Here is a 23692-nt window from a genome sequence, read left to right as displayed (position 1 = left end):
AGTCTACGACAAAGGAGGCAGGAATACACAATGGAGAAAAGACAGTCTCTTCAACAAGTGGTTCTGGGAAAACTGGAAAGCCAGATGTAAAAGAATGAAATTAGAACATTCTCTAACACCATATACAAAATAAAATCATAATGGATTAAAGACCTAAATGTAAGACTGGACACCATAAAACTCCTAGAGGAAAACATGGGCAAAACACTCTTTGACATAAATTGTAGCATTTTTTTTTTTGGATCTTTTTCCTAAAACAAAGGAAACAAAAGCAAAAATGAGTACATGGAACCTAATTAAACTTAAAAGCTTTTGCACAGCAAAGGAAACCATTGCCAAAATGAAAAGATAATCTACTGAATAGGAGAAAATATTCACAAATGACATGACCCATAAAGGGTTAGTATCCAACATATATAAACAGCTCATACAACTCAATATCAAAAAATCATAGTTATTTTAAATTCCTATTCTGATAGTTTCAGATTTCTTTCATATCTGAGTCTGGTTTGAAGCTTGCTTTGTCTCTTTAGACCATGTTTGTGCATTTTAGCATGCTTTGTGATCTTTTTGTGGAAAGCTGGATATCATGTATTAGGTAAAAGGAACTGAGTTAAATTAGGATTGTATTGAGAGCTTTTGTCTCCCCTATTGTCTTTGGAATTCCCTATAGACTTTTTTTTTTTAACATCTTTATTGGAGTATAATTGCTTTACAATGGTGTGTTAGTTTCTGCTTTATACCAAAGTGAATCAGCTATACATATACATATATCCCCATATCTCCTCCCTCTTGTATCTCCCTCCCACCCTCCCTATCCCACCCCTCTAGGTGGTCACAAAGCACGGAGCTGATCTCCCTGTGCTATGTGGCTGCTTCCCACTAGTGATCTATTTTACATTTGGTAGTGTGTATATGTCCATGCCACTCTCTCACTTCGTCCCAGCTTACCCTCCCCCCTCCCTGTGTCCTCAAGTCCATTCTCTACTTCTGAGTCTTCATTCCTGTCCTGCCCCTAGGTTCTTCAGAACCATTTTTTTTTTTTTAGATTCCATATATATGTGTTACCATACGGTATTTGTTTTTCTCTTTCTGACTTACTTCACTCTGTATGACAGACTCTCCCCAGAGTTTTTAACTCTCAAACTAGTCCACACAAATTGAGCCTTCAGCAATTTGTCAATTACAGTTTAAATGTTATTACTACTTTAATGACCTGGGAGAAGAAAAACTTTCCTATAACTCAAAATCTAGAATAAAAAATTGATAAATTTGACAGTATATTAATTTTTCTTTGCACAGCAAAACATCATAAGCAAAGCTAAAATACAAGTGACAACGAGGAAAATATTTGCTACTGAAATCACAAATAAAGGCCTAAACATCTTCAAAATTGAGGGAAAAAAGACCAACAATTCTTCAGAAAAATGGAAAAAGACAGGAACATACATTCACAGAAAAAAAGCTTTTACACATGTGAAAGGCTGCTGAGGGGACAGAACAAACAGGGTGGAGAAGACAGACATAGAAGTGAGATTCTGTAAATTTAGACCATTATATAGTTTTGACTTTGGAACCATGTGAATGTTTTACATAGTTAAAAAAATAAAGTGAAGAAAGAATAATATCAGTTCTTAACAATACAAAACAAATCGAAACAAATGAGTTCATCTATACCAAGGAGGTAGCATAACTACAATGAGAAAAAATTTTCTTCAAATCATGTAAAACACTACAACAAAAACAAAATCAAAAAATACTTCTTCAGTAAGTGGTGTTGGGAAAGTTGGACAGCCACATGTAAATCAATGAAGCTGGAACACACCCTCACACCATATACAAAAATAAACTCAAAGTGGCTTATTAAAGACTTAAATATAAGACAAGACATCATAAAACTCCGAGAAGAGAACACAGGCAAAACATTCTCTGACATAAATCGTACCAATGTTTTCTTAGGTCAGTCTCCCAAGGCAATAGAAATAAAAACAAAAATAAACAAATGGGACCTAATCAAACTTATAAGTTTTTGCACAGCACAGGAAATCATAAACAAAACGAAAAGACAACCTACATAATGGGAGAAAATATTTGCAAATGATGTGACAGACAAAGGCTTAATTTCTAATATACAAACAGCTCTTACAATTCAATAACAAAAAAAACAAACAACCCAATTGAAAAATGGGCAGAAGACCTAAACAGACATTTCCCCAAAGAAGACATACAGATGGCCAATAGGCACATGAAAAGATGCTCATCATTGCTAATTATTAGAGAAATGCAAATCAAAACTACAATGAGGTACCACCTCACACCAGTCAGAATGGTCATCATTAAAAAGTCTGCAAATAATAAATGCTGGAGAGGGTGTGGAGAAAAGGGAACCCTCCTACACTGTTGGTGGGAATGTAAAGTGGTGCAGCCACTATAGAAAACAGTATGGAGATTCCTCATAAAACTGAAAATAGAGTTGCCATATGATCCAGCAATTCAATTCCTGGGCATATACCCAGACAAAACTGTAATTTGAAAAGATACATGCACCCCTATGTTCATAGCAGCACTATTTACAAGAGCCAAGACATGGAAACAACCTAAATGTCCACTGACAGGTGAATGGATAAACAGGATGTGATACTACCAAATGTAAAACAGATAGCTAGTGGGAAGTAGCCACATAGCACAGGGAGATTAGCTCGGTGCTTTATGACCACTTAGAGGGGTGGGATAGGGAGGGTGGGAGGGAGACACAAGAGCAAGGAGATATGGGGATATATGTATAAAAAAATAAATTAATTAAAAAAAATAGCAAAAAAAAGATGTGATTATATATATATATATGGCACAGGGAACTTTATTCAATATTCAACTAATTTCATTATGATAAACCATAATGAAAAAGAATATGAAAAAGAATATATATGTATAACTGAGTCACTTTGCTGTACAGCAGAAATTAAACACAACATTGTAAATCTACTATACTTCAATAAGACTTAAAAAATACTGCAAAGAAATCAAACTATATTCAGTAGTCTTATTGTTATTGTCACGTTGAAACTATTATAGGTTTGTTGTGAGATAAATCAAATGAGCAATTATGTTAATTTGTTTTGAAATCAGGATTTTCAGCGTAAGAGGAAAGATAAAAAAGTATAAAATCAAAGAAGTTAAGCTATATAGGAGTGAGGGAGTGGGAGGTATAAACTATTGGGTTTAAAGATGTATTGTACAACACAAGGAATATAGCCAATATTTTGTAATAAATGTAAATGGAAAGTAACCTTTAAAAATTTTATTAAAAATCTAAAAAATTTTAAAAATCAAAGAAGTTAAGCAAAAACCGTGTAATTTTGTATTCCAATTAGAAATGCAGTAAGAATTTATGATTTTCCTCCACATTTAAAAAAATACAATCTTTCTAGCTCTGTTCAATGAAAAGGCCTAGAAGCCATGAATACCCTGTATCAATGAGGACCCACACCTTCCTGACTCTGGTATCTAAATACAATTTCTTTTTTTTTTTTTTTGCACATTCAAAGAGTATATTTTTATTTTACCATAAAAATAATTTTGGAAATATGACAGTACATTCAATATAAGCAATTTTTTGGGAGATTGGGATTGACATGTATACACTGATGTGTATAAAATGGATGACTAATAAGAAAAACAATATACAAGCAATTTTAATACTGCCATCTTATATGCGAGAGAGGCAGTAGAGAAAGGAGTATCACGGGTGTTTTTACTACAGAGAAACAGTTTACCACAGCCCTCAAGAAGGTACATGGGGAGGCACCATGAGGAAAGACGATGGAAAAAAATCTCATTCCTACAGCTTTGAGAATCCTTGGGTGGGACCTGCAGAGGCAGTAGGTGGCTGTGGAGACTAGAAAACAGACTGCAGAGGTGCACCCTGGTCTGCTGCTGCCATCTCTTTTTGGTCTTATATCCACATTGCCACCGTGGTTCTCTCATGTTATATTTGAGAACATTCCAAGATAAGAAGTGATACCCACTTAATATGTTTTTAAGTGCTTTAGCTTCTTTCGGCTTCTCTAAGAGTTTCTGTTTGGTGCTTCTATTACCTCCAGAGTTGAATGCCACTCCAAACTCATTGTCACAACCTCATCTGCATATTAGGGCCTCTCGTGGGTCATATGCTGTCACAGACCAACAAGCCTGTAAAGAAACGACATGGTGGCTGCCAAAATACAACTTCTTAATAAAATGAACCAGAAATCGTTTGAGAAATGATTGATTCTAGTCCTGGGGTATAAAGTGTACAAAGTGATCTTGGGATATCCTATTCTGTCAGACAGCAAAGAAGCTATATATAAGACTATTGGGGTCATGTCAAAAGGATATAGGAGCCAATTGGCCTAAGATAGGACAATTTGCACATCAAAATGCAATTGATTGAAAGAAATGCATCACATCCTAAAAATTCATTAGTTCATGATGATTCTTAAAAAAACCTTATTTTAAACCATATTTACACACACACACACACACACACACACACACATATATATATGAACTAGGGCACCAATTAATTTATTTTAAAATTGATTTTAAAAAAGGGCAGAAGGAATCAAGAATGCCTTTCCTGTATGAAGTGTATTTCAGAGTTACTAAATAGCTGAAAAGAAACCTTCTTCTTCTTCTTCCCCCCTTTTCCTCTACCTGCTCCTCCTTCCCTTCCTCTTCCTTTATTTTCTTCTACCCTTCTGAAAATTACTATAATTATTTTATTTTTTCCACTTGTACCTCAGGTGTACCAAACTGGATTAATCATACTTCTTGGTTTATAATATACTAGCATGACTGGTGCTTCCCAGGCTCTCTCTTAATTATTAGTTCATTTATTTTTTAACAATATAATGAACTCTCATTTACTAAAATCCTTCACTGATAGAATGGTTTGAAGTTGTGAACCACAAAAATATTACCCAGATAATTTCAGAAATGTCCAGAGAACTGCTTAACTATTGAAGAATTGCCTTATGAAACGGGTCGACTTGGACTTACAACTGCATAATTCGGTGGCTTATCATCAACAAAAATATTGGGAACCTGCCTTTACAATGAGAGTTCCACTGGCTCGTGTTCCTATCTTTCCTATGCAGAATGACCTCAGTGTTGATAATGCCTTGTCAGCCATGGTCCCCACAGATTCACGAGTAGTCCCCCAAATGCCAAAGCTTGGCAGGTAGACACTTTACATTGTTCGTGGTTTTCAAAGCCTCTTGAATATGTACGTTTATGCTTTCTCCATATGTGGGAAGTTTTCAGCTCTCATTTCTTCGAGCATGTTTTGTGCACTGCACTGTTTCCTCTCTTTCTCTGACTCCAATGACACAAAATTAGACCTTTTCATGTGGTCTCACAGATCCTTGGGGCTCCATTTTTTTTTTTTTTAATCTTTTTTTTCCATGTTGTTCCAATTGGATACTTTCAATCAATCCATCTTCAAGTTCATTGATTCTTCTTCTGTCCATTCTGTCATACTGAGCCATCCAGTGAGTTTTTTAACTTTTGGTTAATGTAATTATTTAGTTGTAAAATTTCAATTTGACTTTTCTATGTATCTTTTATTTATTTTCTGAGACCTTCTATCTTTCCATTTGCTTTAGGAGTGTTCACCCTTACTTTTGGAGCACTTTTATAATAGCTGCTTTAAAGTCTTTGTTAGATAGTTTCAGCATTGGCTGAGTTGAGATTTTCCTTGCTCTTCATATGCCAAGTATCCTGGATAGTTTGCCTATTATGAGTCTCTCAGTCTTATTTAAATTCTATGGACAATTAAAAAAATTCAGAAGCAAGCATTTGACTAGGTTGGATTTAGGCCACAAGCTCTGACCAACCCTCTGTGGATTGTGGTTTTGATGTCTGTTCAGTTCTGTTTTGTATGTGTGCCACCCAATGGCCAGTCTGGGACCTGAGCCATGGCCCATTTCTCAGTTCAGTTCTCAAAGGTTACGGTACGCTGCTTAGGGCCTGATCTCCGTACGCACAGCTAGGAGTGAGGCCAGGAAGTCACAAACAACTTATGGGCTCACTGTCCCGAGCTCCTCCCTGTTTCCTCCACAGTCTCCCTGGTACTTTGTTTCCCTGAGGCTCCCTTCTTGGTTTTCCAGCCATATATCTGGGGCTTTATTTACCCCCCCTTCTGACATGTACTTCCCACAACTACTGCTCCTGCGTTGGGGCCATCTGCTGGGATGATGGAGAGAGAGAAAAAGGAGCGGGGGTTCACCCACACACTTGAGACCATTACTCCTCTGATCGAAGGGAATGTTTCCCCTCCCTTAGAATTTTAGGTGTCCGTGGGCCTCTGCTGCCACTCTCAGGACACCCCTTTCTCACTCCTCAAGCCTGAAATAGAGGGTTTCTCCTGGAGTTCCAGCTGTACTGATGCCTACTTCTGGGTTTTCAGCTGCCTTGAGTTAGGCTGGCGGATACCAGGGGGGAATAAAAAAGGTGAACTCACTACCAATTCAGTGGCACCCCGAATTCTAGTTTTCCTCCCCACTCCAGCTGCCACTGTTTACTTTTCAGAGTCCTCATGTAGCTCTGTGCATTCTGTTCAGGTTCTGTGGCTGCTCCATCTTACCTGGAGCCAGAACCTGAAAGGTCTTCTTTAAAGACCAGTTCCAAAATTAAAAATAAATAAATAAAGACCAGTTCCATTTAATAAAGGAATAACAGACTCAGAAAGTCAGCATTTTTTTGCATTGCTTTAACATCACTCAAATCTTAACATCACGAGGAGTAGGACAATCAAACATTACGTGCCTCCTGATGAAATGTAATAGAAAGTACACATGAATTAGTCTTGCTTGAAACAATTGAACCTGAATTTAAGTAAGCCTTTAGAGCTCTAGGCCAGCTTATAGAGACTGGAGTCAAGAGTGAAATGACACTCTGAAGAACTATCACCCAACTTTAGGTCGTGAGACCTTCTGTAGTACAAGTGACCTGGTGTCTCCAGCGAATAAATGGCATTAAGAAGGTGAAACTATTACAGAATAAAGGGACTTCAGAGACACAACAAGTAATAGGGGGATAAATCTCATGGGATTCTTGAGAAGGTTCAAGGAGATAATGAATGTAAAGTGCTTAGTAGAGTCTGGCAAATGGTAAATGAGTTATTACTACCTCTTGTCACCTCTCGGAGTCTCAGCCTCCTCTTCATTTACAAGACACAGGAGATGACAGCCCTTTCTTCTCAAGGCTGCTTAAGGACCTAAGGATTCAGCCACCTTAGGCCCCTTTCCCTCTGCACCTGGGCAGAAAGGCTGGACCCTGGCAATAGCCTGTGCAGTACATCCAGTTAGTCAGTAGATGGCAGCTCAGGCCCATCTATCTGGAACCCTGGCCCCACGAGGGAGCTAGTCTTGTTTCGCTCTAAGAAGCTGGGTGCTGCCTCATCACCTATGTTCCCCTTCTCTCCCTAGGTAGGAGGCCTAAAGCTGAAGGGAGAGAATCAGTGGAGTTTCTGAGATATAATTAGGGCTCTAGTAGCAGTTTGCTGAGGATTCAGTATTTGCTGAACAGAGGTATTCCTTAGACCCAGTTGGACCAGAGTTCAGGCACTACCTGGCTAGCTGTGCCTGGACCCTGCTTCTTGACCCAGTGCCTCCTGCTCCATCCTGAATCACCTGTGCACAGGTCCAACCTAGTTTAGCTTCTCTTCCCCATCAGACTGGGGCTAATTTAAACCTATGCTCCTACCCACACCTGGTGTAAGATGTCCTTCAGGAAAAGGCTATCAAATGAGAAAATAAGTAAACGCACTATGGAGATTCAATCACATATCCTTCTTTCCCAGCCAACTCCAGTACAGGGTGTATGCATTTTCTTTTCGTCTCTCAGCCGAGGAGGTAGCCTGGGTTGTGTTTAGTAGTGCATGCCCTGGAACTGGATTGCTCAAATTTGAAATTGAGGTTCAAATCTCAATTTCTCCACTTACTAGTTGCATGCCCTTGGACAAGGGCCTCAGTTTCTCCACCTGCAAAATGGGGATAGCAATAGTATCTCGCTGGTTGTGCTATGGTGAGGACTAAATGAGCAAATGCATTTAAAGTGCTTAGAAAAGTCCCTGGCACATAGTAGGCACCCAGCGCATATTAATTCCCATCTGAACATTGCCTTGCTCTGAGACAGATTTAATGCACTTGCAAAAATGCATTCAAGGAAGATACCTAAGGGTCTGGTATGGCTGTCTGGCCTGGGTGATAGCTCCCAAGAAATAGCAGTTTCCCCTCCAGCTCCTCCTCTCCTCCTTCTTCTTGTTATTGATGTTGTCATTATTGATTGTTTGAAGAGGCCTAAGGTAACTCTCCAACCCCATGAGTCATGAATGCTGTTTTGCCCACCTTCTTCCAACCCCACGCTCAGCAGAGGCGTCTGCAATCATTCCCATGGTGCTGGGGACAGCACATTCATTTGGGGCTGAGGGACCCTCCTCCCAGTGGCCCAAGGCTCAGAAGGCACTGAGGCAGGGGAGGAAGGGGACTCCAGAGCTCATCTCCCATCTCCGTCCCCTTTCTGGGTGTGGGGCGGGGGTGTGTGTGAGTGTGGTGCTTTTGGGAGCATCTTCAGAAGGTCACTGCTCAGCTTTGGGAATGCTGTGTAGGTTAAAAGGATTCCTGTAGGAAGGTCATCTGAACCACACAAAGAGCAGGGGCAGGAGGGGCATTATTATGGTCCTATAGGGTCTCACCATGTGTTTCTGCATGTCCGTCGGGAGAGACGGGAAGGTGTGACAGGCGACCACTAGGTGGCATTGTCAATGTGAAGATACCATCAGCGTGTAAGCTCACCACCTGTCCTGTACAGTAGCGTGGAAGAGCAGATAAACCTCTGTCTGGAGAAAATCAAACCTCTCATCTCAATAAATTCCAGCCGTCTGGTAAGATCTGGGGTGCAAATGGAGACTGTCCCAGGAGAATGTACACGTGCAGGAGGACAAAATCTGAGGGGGAAGAGGAAAAGTCTGGCCCCACCCACCCTTCCAGTCTGGGTTCCTGAGGCCCCTCCCCTGCCTTAGCCATGCCCAGCTCCCCGCAGGATGCCTCAGTGCCTCTGCCTCACCAGGCCATCTGCCTGCCATTCCCTTCTTTATTCCTTTCCCTTAAGACTCAGTCAAGGTGTCACCTCCCCTGATCTGTGGATGGAACTGGCTTGGGGCTGCTTTGTGTCCACTGTCCCTGCACCTGCTTCTTTCCCAGGTCTTTGCCGCTTTACAGGACGTGGATGTTTCCCACTGAGTGGGGATTCCCTGGTTTGGTGTCGGCGGGCCTGGGAAAAGGTCAGGCTGCTTCTCTTCAGTCCTCCACACGCCCCAAAGATACATAAGGGATTTCTCAGCCACAGCACCGCTTTGGGTTCCAGGGACCACCCTCTGCCTGAGGGCCCTGAGAATGCCCTAGAATGCTGAAAAGTGTGTGTCCACACCAGGTAAGCAGTGTGGGGAGGACTGGCTATATAACTTGCACAGCCCAGTGCACAATGGAAATACAGGACTCCTGCTTTAAAAACTATGAAGAATTTCAAGATGGTGACAGCAGAGCCTTAAACCAAGAGCGGGCCCTTCTGAGTACAGGGCCCTGTGTGGCTGCTCAGTTTGCACACCCTGCTGAAGGCAGCCCTGAGTTTGGAACTGTGCCAAGTCTTGGGTGGGAGGCCTGTGTCCGCTGAAGAGTCATCAGGGGACCTACTGGCTGCTCGAGGGGTGGTTGGCCATCAGCAGACTTCACATGAAGCCCTCCACCTCAGAAATTCCCTTGCTCCCCAGCTTTACGACGTAAGAGAAACAGCCTAGAATTTGGAGTTAAGCAAACCTAGATTCAGATTCTGAGTCCATTTCTTAATATCACAAATCATGAACATCTCCAGCCCTCATATACCTCACCTGCACAATGGGACGTTATAACACCTGCCATGAATGTTGCTGTAGGTTCTAAGGAGATCTAATGTAGAAAGTGCTAGGTCTAGAGCCCACACCTACTGCATCTCCCTGAACCCTCCCCACTAACCTGTACTGCTTGTTCTCAGAAGCATCTGATCAGGAGAAAACAGGGGCAGATGTTGGGCCTTCCAGTTGCGGGGTACTTGCTCAGTGAGGAGGGTCACCACGTGGTGAGGCCCCAGGGAGCTCCTCCTGAGTGCTCCACGGCCTCTGGCAGCATCAACCGAATCAGGTAAGCAATGGAAGGGAAAACTAAGGACACCCTGGAGAAGCTCTTAGGTCACAGGATCACCGTGGGGGAGAGTCATTCATCGTTTTCCCAACAAATGTGTATGAATGCTTCTTGTGCCAGGTGCCAGGGATACGGTGGTAAGCAAAACATGCGGGGTCCTGCTCTCTGTTAGCTTAACGCTTGCAATTACTATGTCCTGTTCTCTTGGATGCCTCCCTCACTAGCCAACAGTTGACTAGCATTTACTAGGCGCCCACAGCGAGGCAGGAAATGAGAGCACAGCAGGCGCTGTGAGACTCCACCAACCTCCTCTGATGGAAATGAATGAAAGCTGTGTGCTTTCATTCCTAACAGCCAACACCTGCAACTCTTTGTAGGTGGGCTGTCCTCAGGCTGCTGGGGCTCCCTTTGCTGAGTACACAGAAAGCCAGAAGTGCCCGGGAAATGACATTCCCCAGGGGCAGCCCTTAACCGATGACTGACAGGTGCAGAGATGTAAATACTCCAGCCTCTGCCCAGCTGGGGACAATTCTCAGGTGTGACTTAGATTGTTTCCACAACTCCCCCACTGGACTGAGACAACATTCCTCTCCTAGGACTTTGCTTGAGCTCACACCCTTGATGGCCCTCTTCTCTTCTTTGTCCCTCATCTTCATGTGTCTGTTCTTTCTGGGACCACTATATAATAACTTAATTTCAGACAAATCCTTGTGCAGCGTCTCCTTATGCAGAACTCTCCCACTCAAGACAGAAAGAGAAGCAAAAAGAAGGTAGTGATTGCTCCTGGTCTTTGCGTTACTACCCACCGTGATGCAAGTCAGAAGTCAGTCATTATAAATAACAGTTAAAGGAATAATAATTCCTTTTGTTATAAATTCCAGTGCATTCAAATTTATCCCTGTAATACTATGATAAGTCTCCCTCACTTCCATTCTGATATGCTTTATGAGTGTGGAGAAAGAGGAGGCATTCCTGCTTGCTGGCGTTTGCACATAACCTACACCTTTATTACACCAAATCTAGATAAATCCCTGGGATTCAGTCTTGAATGTAAACATCAACCATCAAGTGTTTTGCTGTGTGAAAAAAGTTGACACATGCTGGATCAGATCCCTGGGAATGTGTGGCTTTCTGCCTGCCTGGACTGGTCTTGCAGGAACAGGTTTTAGGGGCCCAGGCTCCCCCAGGACCATGAGACTAGCACACCTTCCTCCCGTCAGGAATGTCTTCTGCTCTCATCTAATCCCTTCTCACCAAATCCACCTCTTCCAGGAAATTCTATGATTCCTTCCTCTTCCCACCCAGCCCACCCTGAGCGCCCCTTCTTTGCCACTGTGGAAAGTGGTATTTGTTGGAAGCACCTTCTCAGCACTTAAGACTTGGCCCACCGCCTCCCGCCCCTCCAGCTAGCTGAAATCTCTTGAGTTTGTAGACAAAATCACAGGCTGATCAGGCAAGGGGCACATTAGGGGCCTCAGTCAAAGCAGAAGGTGGGGGAGCTGGGGCTAGTCTTGCTGTCATGGAATCATGGCTAAGGCAGAGGGTGAGCTTGAGTCCCCCAGGGCTTGGTTCCTCCTACAACCAGACCTGTGTCAGTGAAGTGTGGATGCCAGGGCATCTGCCTGGCCTACCTGCCCAGACCCAGACACCTCCCTGGAGGTCTGGACCTGACCCTCGTACACTGATGGGGTTCTGCTCCCAGTAGCCCTACACCATCCAATTTTATATCGCCACACACTGTAGTGCCTGGAGCCCCTGGCTGCCTTGCCGTGCTTCTGCTAACAAACTGGCAACTCCCTGTCCCCAAGACTGAGCTTGGGCTTATGGTACCTCTTGATTCCAGAGACTGGGCCCCTGGCACCTCTCCCAGGGAAAAACCTGGAAGATTTCTGCTCTCCTTCGCCAGACTTCTGAGTTCTAGCAAGCTTGGATGCTGAGGCTTCTGGAGTAGTGACATAGAGCAGGTGCTCCTTGGTATCACAGTCTGTTTTCTGAATATTTCTAGACTCCCTGATTGGGTGGTAATGTTTATATGCAAAGGGTCCTGTCTTACATCTTTAGGTCCTCTAAGGCCGCTTATATATGTGGATGAAAAATACTGCCTGCCATATCAGTAAACAAAGGATGTTGCAGTCATCAAGCCATCACATTACAGCCGCCCCGAAGGTGAGCCCTGAGGGAACGAAGGACAGAAACAGGATGCCTGCCATCAAGCCATTAGCTACTGTAGCCACCCCTCAACGATGCACCCTGAGGAGACTCAGGATGAGAAAGCACAGGATACTGGCCCCAGGTAGCTGACGTACATATCAAAGGAACGATCTCAGTTAGCCCAGACTCTTGCATCTTCCCACACACAGAAAAGCGCTAAATTCCTTAACTTGCCATATCTAGTTTTCTTTAATTAACAGTAATCTTGTGATGTTCCGATTACCTGGTCTTTGTTGCAAAAACTCCTATATATGCTCGCTCCCCACTTGCCTCTTTGGAGCAGTCCCTCAGAGTATCTGAGACGCTGTGTCCCAGGCTTAAGTCCTCAGTTTTGTCCGCTGAATAAAACATAACTCTCGGGACTTCCCTGGTGGCGCAGTGGTTAGGAATCCGCCTGCCAATGCTGGGGATATGGGTTCGAGCCCTGGTCCGGGAGGAGCCCACGTGCCGCGGAGAAGCTAAGCCTGTGCGCCACAGCTGCTGAGCCTGTGCTCTGGAGCCTGCGAGCCACGACTGCTGAGGCCCGCGCGCCTGGAGCCCGTGCTCTGCAGCGAGAGAAGCCACTGCAATGAGAAGCCTGTGCACCGCAACGAAGAGTAGCCCCCGCTCACCGCAACTAGAGAAAGCCCGCGTGCAGCAACGAAGACCCAATGCAGCCAAAAATAAATAAAATTTTTAAAAAATTAAAAAAAAAAACAAAACATAACTCAACTTTTATGTTGTGTATTTTTTTCAGTCAACATGTACATGAAATGCTCATTAAATGTTTGCTGATTGACTGCAATTTTTTCTCTAGGCCTCCTCAAGAGCCTGCCATGGCATTCATTTATTTAATCATCCATTATCTTTCCATCCATCCAACCACGCATCTTATAATAAATATCTGTATCTGAAAGAATGATTCCATTTCCTCTGTTCCCATCTCACAGACTGGGGAAGAGATTTTTACCTTAGGAACTCAGTCCTAGGAGCGTAGAGTGGTTATATTTTGAAGGTAGGGGAAGGGATGACAAAGTCAGGGCCCAAATACTCTGCATACAATGTCAGGTGCTGACTTTTTTTTTTTTTTTTTAAATATTTATTTATTTATTTGGCTGCGCAGGGTCTTAGTTGTGGCACGCAGGACTTTTGTTGCCATGTGATCTTCATTGCGGCATGCGGGATCTAGTTCCCCGACCAGGGATGGAACCCGGGCCCCCTGCATTGGGAGTGCAGAGTCTTAGCCACTGGACTACCAGGGAAGTCCCAGGGTGCTGACTTCTTAAAGGCAGAAGTGGGCTTGCAGATTACAGGGCAGGAGGAAAATGCTTCCATTTTTCCCAATGGCTTTAAGACTCTACTGCCCCTAAGAACTGATGTTAGTCTTTGTGAAACAGGAGGGAAGGAGGCAGGGCACAACCTTTAAAAGAATGATCTAGTCATTGAGGATATGACAAAAACTGGTTAGAACCAACTAGGTCCAAGATGGCGGAAGATTTGACTCCCAGTAGACCTTGAGCCTCATAATATGCTCATTGTAATATATTAGCATATGCTAAACGACTCATTCACAGGTGCCATAACAGTTCCAAGGCTGACCATAAAAGCCCAAAAAGTGGGTGGTGGCCCAATTCCTGGAAACCTCCATCCCTTCTCCAAAATACTGATAGTTGGAATAATCTTCTCACTCATTAGCCCATGAAATTACCCAGCCCATAAAAACTAACCACCCCATATTTTGAGGCCTCTCGCCTTCTGAGATGGCCTACACTCTTGTCTGTGAAGTGTGTTTCTCCCATGGCTGCTCTCACTTTCCGAGAAGACGCATGCCCTGGGGAAGCTCTCACCTTCTGAGACGGATTGCATTCTGTCTATGGAATGTGTATCTCTCTAAATAAATCCACTTCTTACCTATCACTTTGGCTCTCACTAAATTCTTTCTGAGAGGAGATATAAAGAACCTGAGCTTCGTTAAATCCTGAGACCAGGTGTGTGAACTCAATTAAAAGTCAGTGGGTTCAAGCCCCAATCTTAGTTTCTGGCTAGGTTTGAGTCCCAGCTCGCGGGTTCACGACTGAATCTGGGTTCTGGCTGGCTTCGAGTCCTGGCTGGTGGGTTCAAGTCCCAATGTGAGTTGTGCGGTTTCACCTGCAAGGTGTGTGTGTCTCCACAAATACGCATTGGATTCTGAAAGGATACAGAAATGTAACTGCAACTCCTACTGCGCTGCGACCCTGAAAGAGGACTGGCCAGGGAATGGTGGCTAGAGCCTACCACGGACCCATTCCAGACTGATGGAGTCAGACTTGAGAGATTAACGCTGGATGGCCTGATGCAGGCAGGGCTGGACACTCCAGTAGCAGTGGAGCTTTCCAAGGCATGGAACGAGATTTCCAGTGTGGGGCTGAAGGGAGAGACGCCCACAGAAACGCCGGCATGAGAACTGGGAACAAACGGGCAGGGTGGGTGAGACCACGAGGAACGCCCTGTAAGAGGTTACACCCTTCTCCGCTGGATACGGGAGAAAAGGCCTAATAGTACTCACTGTAAAGTCTTTTTCCTGGCGCCTGGTAGTCTCCTCCACCGCCTCCAACTCATCCTGAAGACTCTCCCGTGCAACCTCGAGGGCGGGGTTACAGAGCGTGGCGAGCGCGGAACGTAGGGGAGGAGACTTGCCTCGCTCCCGCCCCCTCCTCCTCTCGCGAGGCCCGCGCACCTCCAGCACGCAGACTTGCCGGGAGAGCCCGGGAGGGAGCGAAACACCCGGTTGGGGAGGCGAGGCGGCCTCCATTCAGAAGGGGATAGGCAACCATCCCCCTTTTTCTCAAATACACCAGAGAGAGTGGACCCCTGCAGCAAAGACCAAGCTGAGCTTAGGGTGACCCACAGCTGGCTACCTGCTTTGGGCTCTGGGGACGCGCAGAGGATTAGATAGACACAGATCGGGTTGGGCTCGAGATGCTCACGCCCAAGTTAATTCAGTCTTGAAAGTGCCTGGCTCGTGGCAGTGTGCGGTGAGAGCCTGTCGAGAGGGAAAGGGCTGCCGGAGGGCTTCGGAGCACACTTCCACCGGGCTTGAAGAAGCGCTGAGTGCAAGGGCCCACAAGGTGGGAAAGCCTGGGTACCTTGGGGTGGGGGACGTTCCCACGCGGCTGACTGTATGTAGTGCGGAAGCGGGAGAGGGCACAGCAGAGGAGGACCGATACATTGGCTCTGCTGGCTGGAAATGGTAGGTCTCCTTGACCAAGGGCATCTGAGGGGCCATGCTGAGTAGCTTATTCGGTCCATAGTGTAAAAGATAGTGTCGTTGGCAGGGCTTTTTTGCAGTGGTTCTCAAAGCGTGAAGGGGCATCAGCGTCACCTGGGAATGTGTTAGAAATGCACATTATGGGGCCCCATCTCAGACCCACTGATTTCAGAAATTCCGGGGTCGGGGCCAGCAATCTGCGGTTTGATAAACACTCCAGGTGAGTCTGGTACAGGCCAAAGTTTGAGAATCACTGGTGTAGTGGGAAGAGTACCAGACTTTGGAAGGGAGGCGGGTGGAGGGCTGGGGAGGGAGGTGTGAGGGGGAAAAGTTACACTGGGCCAAGTCCCGTTGTTCAGAGAGCAGCATGCGACATTATACGCCTGCTCCTTTAAGGTGATCTGAGCAGTAACCAGGAAGGTATGGTATGTGCCATCATACCCTCGTTATAGATAGAAGATTGAGGCTTAGAATTTAAATTACTCGTCTAAGATCACACAGTTAAGTGCTAGAGCCAAGTTTTGCACCCAATTTGGCATGACTCCAAAAATGTTTTTTTCCTACCACTGCAGGTGCCTCCATCCCTGGCACCACAAAAGTATGACAGCTTGGATAGCAGTGCCTGGACAGCCCATAGCTGCCCGGGTGGAAGGAGGAGAGCCGAAGCTTGAAGCTCCTTCCCGCAGGGCCTGGTGATGGGCCAGACCTGAGGCTAATGGGAAGCAATGAACCTTCTGTTCTCACTCCTGTCCTCAATTATTTGAATTTTCATAAGGTTTGCCGATCACACTAGGGAGGTGGGCTTAGCAAATGTACTTTCCTAAGTGACCAGCTGTCATCCCTGGCTTCTAGACATGAGGTTAAATGTGAGATTATGTGAGAAAAGCAGGGTGAAAAATTACCTGTATGCTGTGACTACCTTAGATTTTTTTTCAATTACCTTAGATTAAGAAGACACAGAGCAAAAAACAAAAACAAAAAAACCCAAAACAATGCTAAAGGAATTTTCTTCCTTTTTTTCCAAGTTGTATTATGTGGTTATAATAATTTGATGAATATGCGTTTATTTTTGAAAGTGCAACCAGTGTACTGGTTGTACAGTGTACACGCAGTGTACAATGTACACGCAGTGACGTGTGACATAGTGGACAATTCTGTGCCCAGTGGCAGAGCACAGGCTCTTTCCTTAGGGCAGTGTCGAGCTCTCCTGCCCCTTGGAGTCTGCCCCTGAGGCCAGTAAGGACAGCAGCTGCAATATGGCCCGGGGGAGCAGTGGGACATAGCCGATGTCAGAGGTGCTTTGACATTCGTGAGGTTAAGCCCCAGGGTCTTTGTGTCCTCTGGAAATGCCCCTCCATGACAGCTGTCGCCTGGAGGGCTTAAGAGGGACTTTGGGGCCAAGCACCAGAGCTTTGGAGGTCCTCCTGAGAACAGAAGCTTCTAGTAGTGCAAACTCAGAGGACTGGCTCAAGCAATCACTACTCCAAACAAAGGCCACCAGACAGCTTTAAACACAAAATATTCTTTTATTTGTCAACGAAGGCTACACGGGATCACTTCTAGTTTTGTTTTTATGCCTTTTTTTTCTTTTCTAGAAGGTATCTACATCTGCATTTATTTACAGCCTTGTTGGTATTTACACAGTCAAGAATACAGTGTTAGAAACACAAAAGTATTGAGAAAAAAACTTCTCAAAATTAGTTCCAGACTTCAGGAAAACTATTTCCACATGGTAAGGCCAGAGTCTCCAGTGTTGGTCGTCCAGAGGCAGCTTGGGAGAGTCCTTTTGCTGAAGCTGTGGGTTCAGAAGTCTTCAAGAACAACAGGCAGGTGTAGAAAAGTGGGATTCTGGTGTTGGGTGAATCTAGGGCTGCCAGGCACCAGCAAACATCCGTGACTCAGCTTCTGCCAGGATAGCTGAGCCTGCCCGAAAGTTGGTTCTCCATTGGCAGTTTGCCCTCAGAATCAAACACATTTTCTTCGGGACCAAGAGGTCGCCCAGTATCATGCCTTTGGCATTCCAGAGGGGGTAAGAAACCCAACATCGGCCTGCTGTATGGGGCGGTCACGTACACAAGGCTGGTTTCTGAGAATGGAAAGGTTGGAGAGGATAGAGTTTCTATCACCTGAGCAATGAGTCTTTAAAATGAGTTTGCTGTTTTTTGAAGGTAAAATGAAAGGGCCTTGAACTACAGAGTTCTTTCTTTAATCCCCTCCTGTCCAGTAAAATACAGACAAGTGTATAAACTACCTGGGAATTTTGAACCTTAAATAGAGGGCTTTTAATCCTAATGAGGATCCCCAGGGAAAAAAGAGACTGGGTGCTTTCCAAGACCCCTCAGGAGGCAGGTCCCAGCTCAGGACCAGAAGCCACAGCCAGGGCTTAGCGGCTGCTGTGAGGAGTGGAGGATAGATTCGACTTTAAGCACCAGGGGAACAAACCCCAAAACCCGAGACCCCGCTGAGGCCCGGCAGACTCCTTCCTCCTGGGCACCAAGCTCAGCCTCATGGTCCTCACCTCATGGCAACTGCAAATACCAGGCTGCAGATGTGAAACTATTCTAAGATTTCACATGGAAATCTCATCTTTGCATATTGGAAACCCCTGCCACCTATAAGGTGGTACTTAAAAGTCACAGCTAAAAAGGTCCTTTATTATTTTTTTTTGTTTGTTTTTAAACAAATCTGATTCCTTGTTACCTGCCTATAAAAACACTGCCCAGTTTTATTCCCCTTCCTTGCCTATATCACCTTCTGCTCCCAGCCCCACCTCATCCCGATTCTTTAAAATCACGCCCTCTGGCCATTTTCAACCTCTGGTCAGTTTCTTAGCAATTGTTTCAAATCCTCCATCCCTAGGTAGAAATCAGGCACTAGTCTGTTCCTTGGGTTAATTCTCAGTGGACAGTTCCGAGAGACAAGCATCGGGGTAATTGATCGTGGAGTTCCTTTCCCTTCTTCCCGTTGTCATAGCTCTGCCCTCCAGTGATGTCTGCCTGGAGGGTGGATAAAAAGGAAATCTCATCCTATAAAAAACAAAGTTGGGGAATCACTGAAGTCCTATTTCAGGTGATGACAGAGGGGCTGAGGATGAGGAGCTGATGGCAGCTGTGGAGGATACGGGAGAAGGCAGGAGCTCTTCCAAAATAACCCTTTTTCTAGGGTCAGAAGCTGACATCCTGCAGGGTAATGAACCTGAGCCAGTGAGGGAGGGCTGGTAATTCTAAGGAACGCACACGTTTTGGTTGGTTAATGCCAAAAGGCCAGGTGCCGTCAAAGATGGGATTTGATGCCTGGAGGCCGCTGAGCAGGCACAGGGAGCTCTGGCTTATGCCTTCAGACTCACTCTTGTGGTGCGATTGGCACTGCTGGTCTCAGCAGGACAGACTGAGAGTGGAGGCAGTGAGTCACCTGCCAGCCCAAATGGAAACCAACTCAGAAGGGCCGAGGCCAGAAGCACCACCTCCAACAGCAACAGCAGCAGTGTGAAACTGAGGTGCGTGATGCTGCCTGCCCCACACCTGAGGTCCTCTCTAAAGGCTGGGGATGCTTCCTCTTCTCCCCATACAGAAGCTATGCCTCCTCGGTGGTACGTGGCCCAGAAAAAATGTAACGTCATTCGTTTAAAGGAAAGGAATGCTCAATTATTCTCTGTGATCTTGATCTTTAAGAGTCCACACTGTTACTTCGGTGGGGGTGAGGGGTGGAGAGTCAGAGGGTTGGGGAGGTGTGGGGAGATGGTTCATTCGGCCCTCGTGCTGTCTCTGACCTCCAAGTAGACGTCCCCAGCAGGTCTTGACTGATGTCAGGAAGCCAGGATGGAACTGATCATCTAGGTCAATGGGCAGGGTCCCATTGCTCAAGGGCTCCTTGTATCAAGAGTACATTTGAGAGGCGTAAGTGTCTTTTGGATTAAAAAAAAAAACAACTTGTGTTCTTCAGGCCAAACTATTTTCCATCCCATCCAAGAACGATCCTGCCGGATGGGACCCGCCGCCAGCTCCCGCCTTGCACAGTGGGCCCGGGAGCACTGCATCTGACTCAGCGGAGCTCTGGGAGCAGTGGACAAATAGTCCAAGACACCGTAGCAGCAGTGTCACTTTTTTTGGAAACAGGAAGAGCACTTAGCGAAACACATCCTCTCATCCCAGTGGGATGACGTAAGGCAAAACCTCCTCTCCCGAGAAGCTCTGGGTGCCTCCCTCTGCCAGGTAGACCCCGGCCTCCGTGCTGCTCCGATTCTCATGCAGTAAGAGACCTTTTCGGTTTCATTAACTCATGGAATATTCTGAAGACTCTGTGAGTAAGGCTATAAAGGTGCCATGAGCTTGTCAGTCCAACAAGGTTTCCACGGGAAGGAGCTCAGACTCAAAATTCATTTTCCACACTCAATGTAAAATGTAACCCATAAAAGTCCCATTTTCTAAGAAGCCCAGCTTAAAAGGAAGCATTTGGCTTCCCCTCCTGGTCTCCCAGAGCCTCCTGTGAGAGGTAATGACAGTGGTAATTAGGCAGATAAAACAGGAGAAAGGAGCTCCTAGCTCTCCCCTACTCTCAATGCTTCCCCCAGCCCATTTGGCTGCTGCCTCTCCCTGGGCATGCCCTCCAGGTGTGGGATGTACTCGCTCCTGAAAGGACTTAAACTTCTGCCCAATGACCACAGGCGTAGGTCTTCACAGGGACAACTGTAGCCCGGCCTTCTGGATCCATGGGCACCAGCCTCAGGAACCGCCCCCAATCCTGGTGGGGTAGCTTGACGCTGCCCGGCCACACCAAATTATCTCTTTCCTCCTTTCTCCTTAATCTTGCTTTAAAACCCCAGTTGGGCTCCTCTAGAGGGGAAGCTGTTTTAGAAGAACTTCACAGAAGGAATTTCCTGAAAGCCTATCCAGCTGCATCCCAGCTCTGCAATTAGCCCAATACAAGAGAGGCAAAGGAGCCTTCAGGAGCTCGTTAGAAGGATGCTTGACTCATGCTTTCCTCTGTCTGGCTGACTTCTTCTTAAGCCTCTTTCCACAATCAAAGGCCACCAAGCACCTCTCTCCACACTCCTATTTCTCGGTGGTGGCAGCTGAGCAGTGGAGGGAAGATACCCAAAGTCATGGGGAGAGGGCTTCACCTAGGAAGGCAGGCTGGTACCCTTGCCACCACTGCCATTCTTTTGCCGTGGGTGACCTTCCCTTCTGGACGTGGTGCCCACACTGAGGGCTTGCTGTGCAGTGCTGGTTCTCACATCTGACTTTGGGAGAGAGAAAGAGATGAATAAGGAACGTCATGGGAGGACCAACCAACCACAGATGTCCCGGATGCCTCTGGCTCTTGGGGAGGCTTGGGCTCTGAGCCCCAGGATGCTGTCACCAGACTGGGGAAAGGACCTGGGAGACACTTTCTCCATCCCAGCATGGAGGTGGCACTGACGACTACACAAGATTTGCAAAAGGGGTTGGGGGTTTCATTTCGCATCAAAATATAAAGCTTGGACAGGAGTTTGGGGCAGCTTGAAAAAGGTGCTGTGAGATCATGAAATTCCCCAGAGAAGATGGAACCATCCATGGTCCTCTGGAGGCATGGAACACAGTGAGTAAAAAAGCCACCACTTGTCTGCGGGAGCTTAGCCAAAGATCCTCAGGTCCTGCAGGCCCTCCTTCCAGGCCCACTCGGAAATTTGCTACCGGCCCATTACTCTCCGCACCCTTCCCTCCTGCCCGACCCCCATGGAAGAGAAAGTTGCACATGGGACAAGTTAGCACAGACACTTGTGTCTCACATCACACTGGGTACCTGGGGACAGACAAGGACGCACCCCAGGAGATGCATCTCAGTGAGGAGAAGTGTACCCCAAACAACAAGGAAAACTCCTCAAGGAAAAGGGAACAAAAGACAAGAAAGTTTTCATTGTGATCACACTACGGAAAAAAAATACCTTCTGTTCTTTGCAAAAAATGTGTGAAGGCCAAATTTGTGTTTTTCTTTTCTTAAAAAAAAAGGATGTTGCATGAATTATAATGCAACCCAGTATCTTTTTTGTTTGTTTGCTTTCTGCACTTGTTAAAAAAAGGATTCTTTTTTTTTAAGTACAACACAGTCAGGTATGCGGCCACAAAAGAGTAGCTGTCTTTGGCAAGAAGTCCCGGCCACGGTCCTCTCTGTCACCTTCGGCCCATCTCACTCTGTCTCATGAAGTGGATGTTGCTGGCGCTGTCTGACAGTTCCGGGTACTGCTCGACCGAGATCACGAAGAAGCCGTCGTAGCCTTGAACCCGCCCCGTGCTCAGCGCCTGCTGCTTCTCGCCCTCTGTCCAGGCCCGCAGGCCTTCCTCCCCTTCCCGAAGTCGCTGCTGCTCGCGGGCCCAGGCCTGGCGCACGGCTCTCTGCCGGGCCAGCTCCAGCACCCGTGCCTTCTCCTCGTCCGGTGTTGTCCCATAGCGGGTGTTCAAGCACAGTGCCCCATACTGGAGCTGGATGTCTGTGTAGCGTCTAGTCCTGCCACTGAGCACCGTGTTGATCTGCGACACAGTGACGTTGACCCCGTTCTCCAGGGTTCGCCGCCCCCCGCTGAGGCCCAGGATGGCCAGGTCGCCTTCCGAAGGTCCTGGTTTCACGAAGTAGTGGGTGTCCACCCCGTCAATGGTGAAATGCATGTTCTCTAGGTAGTGGGCATTGTTCAAGATGGCAGCAACCCTCCGCCCGTCCTCGTTGGCCACACTGATGATGTCTGTGGTCACTCGGCCATCCTTCAAGGCGAACTTGACCCCTTTGCCAAAGACTGAGCCACTGGATGCAAACTTCTTTGTCTCTGGGGCCTGCTGGCAGCTGGTGATTGTGGAGCCGTAGAGCTGATCAAAACGTTCCAGGGTGACGAAGGCCTTGAGCTGCTTCTGCACTTCACACTGTACCCCGAGAATAGACTGATGGTGGGGGGAGAGAGAGAGAGTGAAATAAATGGGGAAAAACTTCCAACGGCCTGGAGAATCAGCTTACATGACTAAAAGTCAAACCTATTCAGATGTATTAACCTGCAGCATCTAGCTCTACTGCTGACCACTAGGACACCCAGCCCTCCTTCATCCATCTATTCACCCTTCCTTCCATTCAGAAGCTGTTCAGGGAGCATCTACTCTGTGCCCAGTCCCTTTCTCAGCACGGGAGATACAACAATGAATCAGACATCATCCCTGCCCTTGAAGAACTCCTCGTTTAGTGGGGAAAGACAGATGTGGCAACAAATAACTACAATCAAACGTGATGAGTGGTGGTCTAAGAGAAGCAATAGTAACAGCTATAGCCAACACGTCGTGGTCTTTGAGCTAAATAATTCACATTCATTATCTCGTTGGATCTTCACAATAACTTTATACAGTAGGGACTGTTATTGTTCTGGTTTTACACCTAAGGAAACTAAGGCTCAAAGAGGTTGTAACTGGCCCCCAGTCATACGACTAGTCAGTATTCAAGCCAACATTCGAACCCTGGTCTGTCTGATCCTAGAGGCTCAGTTCAAGGGCTGCTGGAGTCGGGAGGAGCAATCACGGCTCAGGATGTCTCAGCCTGGAGGCGGAGGAGCAAGGTGAAGGAGATGGGGTTCAAGGACAGGCTCACGCTTGAGCTGGGACTTGGAGGATGAGGGGATGGAGTTAGATGCAGGAATGGCGTTAGATGCAGGAATGGCGAGGAATGCACTCTTGACAAGAAGGCTTAGTAGGATGAAAAGCAGTGATTTACATAAACCCTCTTAGCCTGCTGTATTGCTCTCTGCCATGTTTAGAAATGATTTTCAAGGAGGCCCTCTGTCCCCACAGTGCTTCCTAAGGGCTCCCCAAGTGTCCCCGCTCTTGGCTGCTTTGGGGGACAGGTTGGAAGCCACGTTCAGGCAGGCCCCAGGGCCTTATCAGCAACTTAGAGAAATGGCTTTAGAAAAAGGCCCATCGGTTTCTCACTGAAATTAAGTCCTCTTTATAATTAATAGAACCCTGTCTGTGAACAATTATTTCCTAGAGTTTCACGGAAGCTGGAGTGCTCAACAACACAGATCTCCAATGCT

General features: G+C 46.2%; 1 protein-coding gene across 4 annotated transcripts in view; it reads right to left on the bottom strand.

The window, feature by feature from the left end:
- Window positions 1-17157: 17157 nt before the first annotated feature.
- TENM4 (teneurin transmembrane protein 4) overlaps window positions 17158-23692 on the bottom strand; it is a 744874-nt gene continuing 738339 nt past the window's right edge. For all 4 annotated transcript variants that reach the window (XM_059930706.1, XM_059930709.1, XM_059930707.1 and 1 more), the window contains 2 exons: window positions 21575-22559; window positions 17158-20890 (listed from right to left, as the gene is read on the bottom strand). In XM_059930706.1, coding sequence (XP_059786689.1) covers window positions 21801-22559 — 759 coding nt within the window. In that variant the 3' untranslated portion in view covers window positions 17158-20890; window positions 21575-21800. The remainder of the gene's footprint in view (window positions 20891-21574; window positions 22560-23692) is intronic.

The sequence above is a fragment of the Balaenoptera ricei genome, chromosome 8 (assembly GCF_028023285.1).
Source record: "Balaenoptera ricei isolate mBalRic1 chromosome 8, mBalRic1.hap2, whole genome shotgun sequence".
NCBI classification, from domain to species: Eukaryota; Metazoa; Chordata; class Mammalia; order Artiodactyla; family Balaenopteridae; genus Balaenoptera; species Balaenoptera ricei.
The sequence above is the reverse complement of the archived record's forward strand: the minus strand, read 5'-3'. Positions and strand labels throughout refer to the sequence as shown.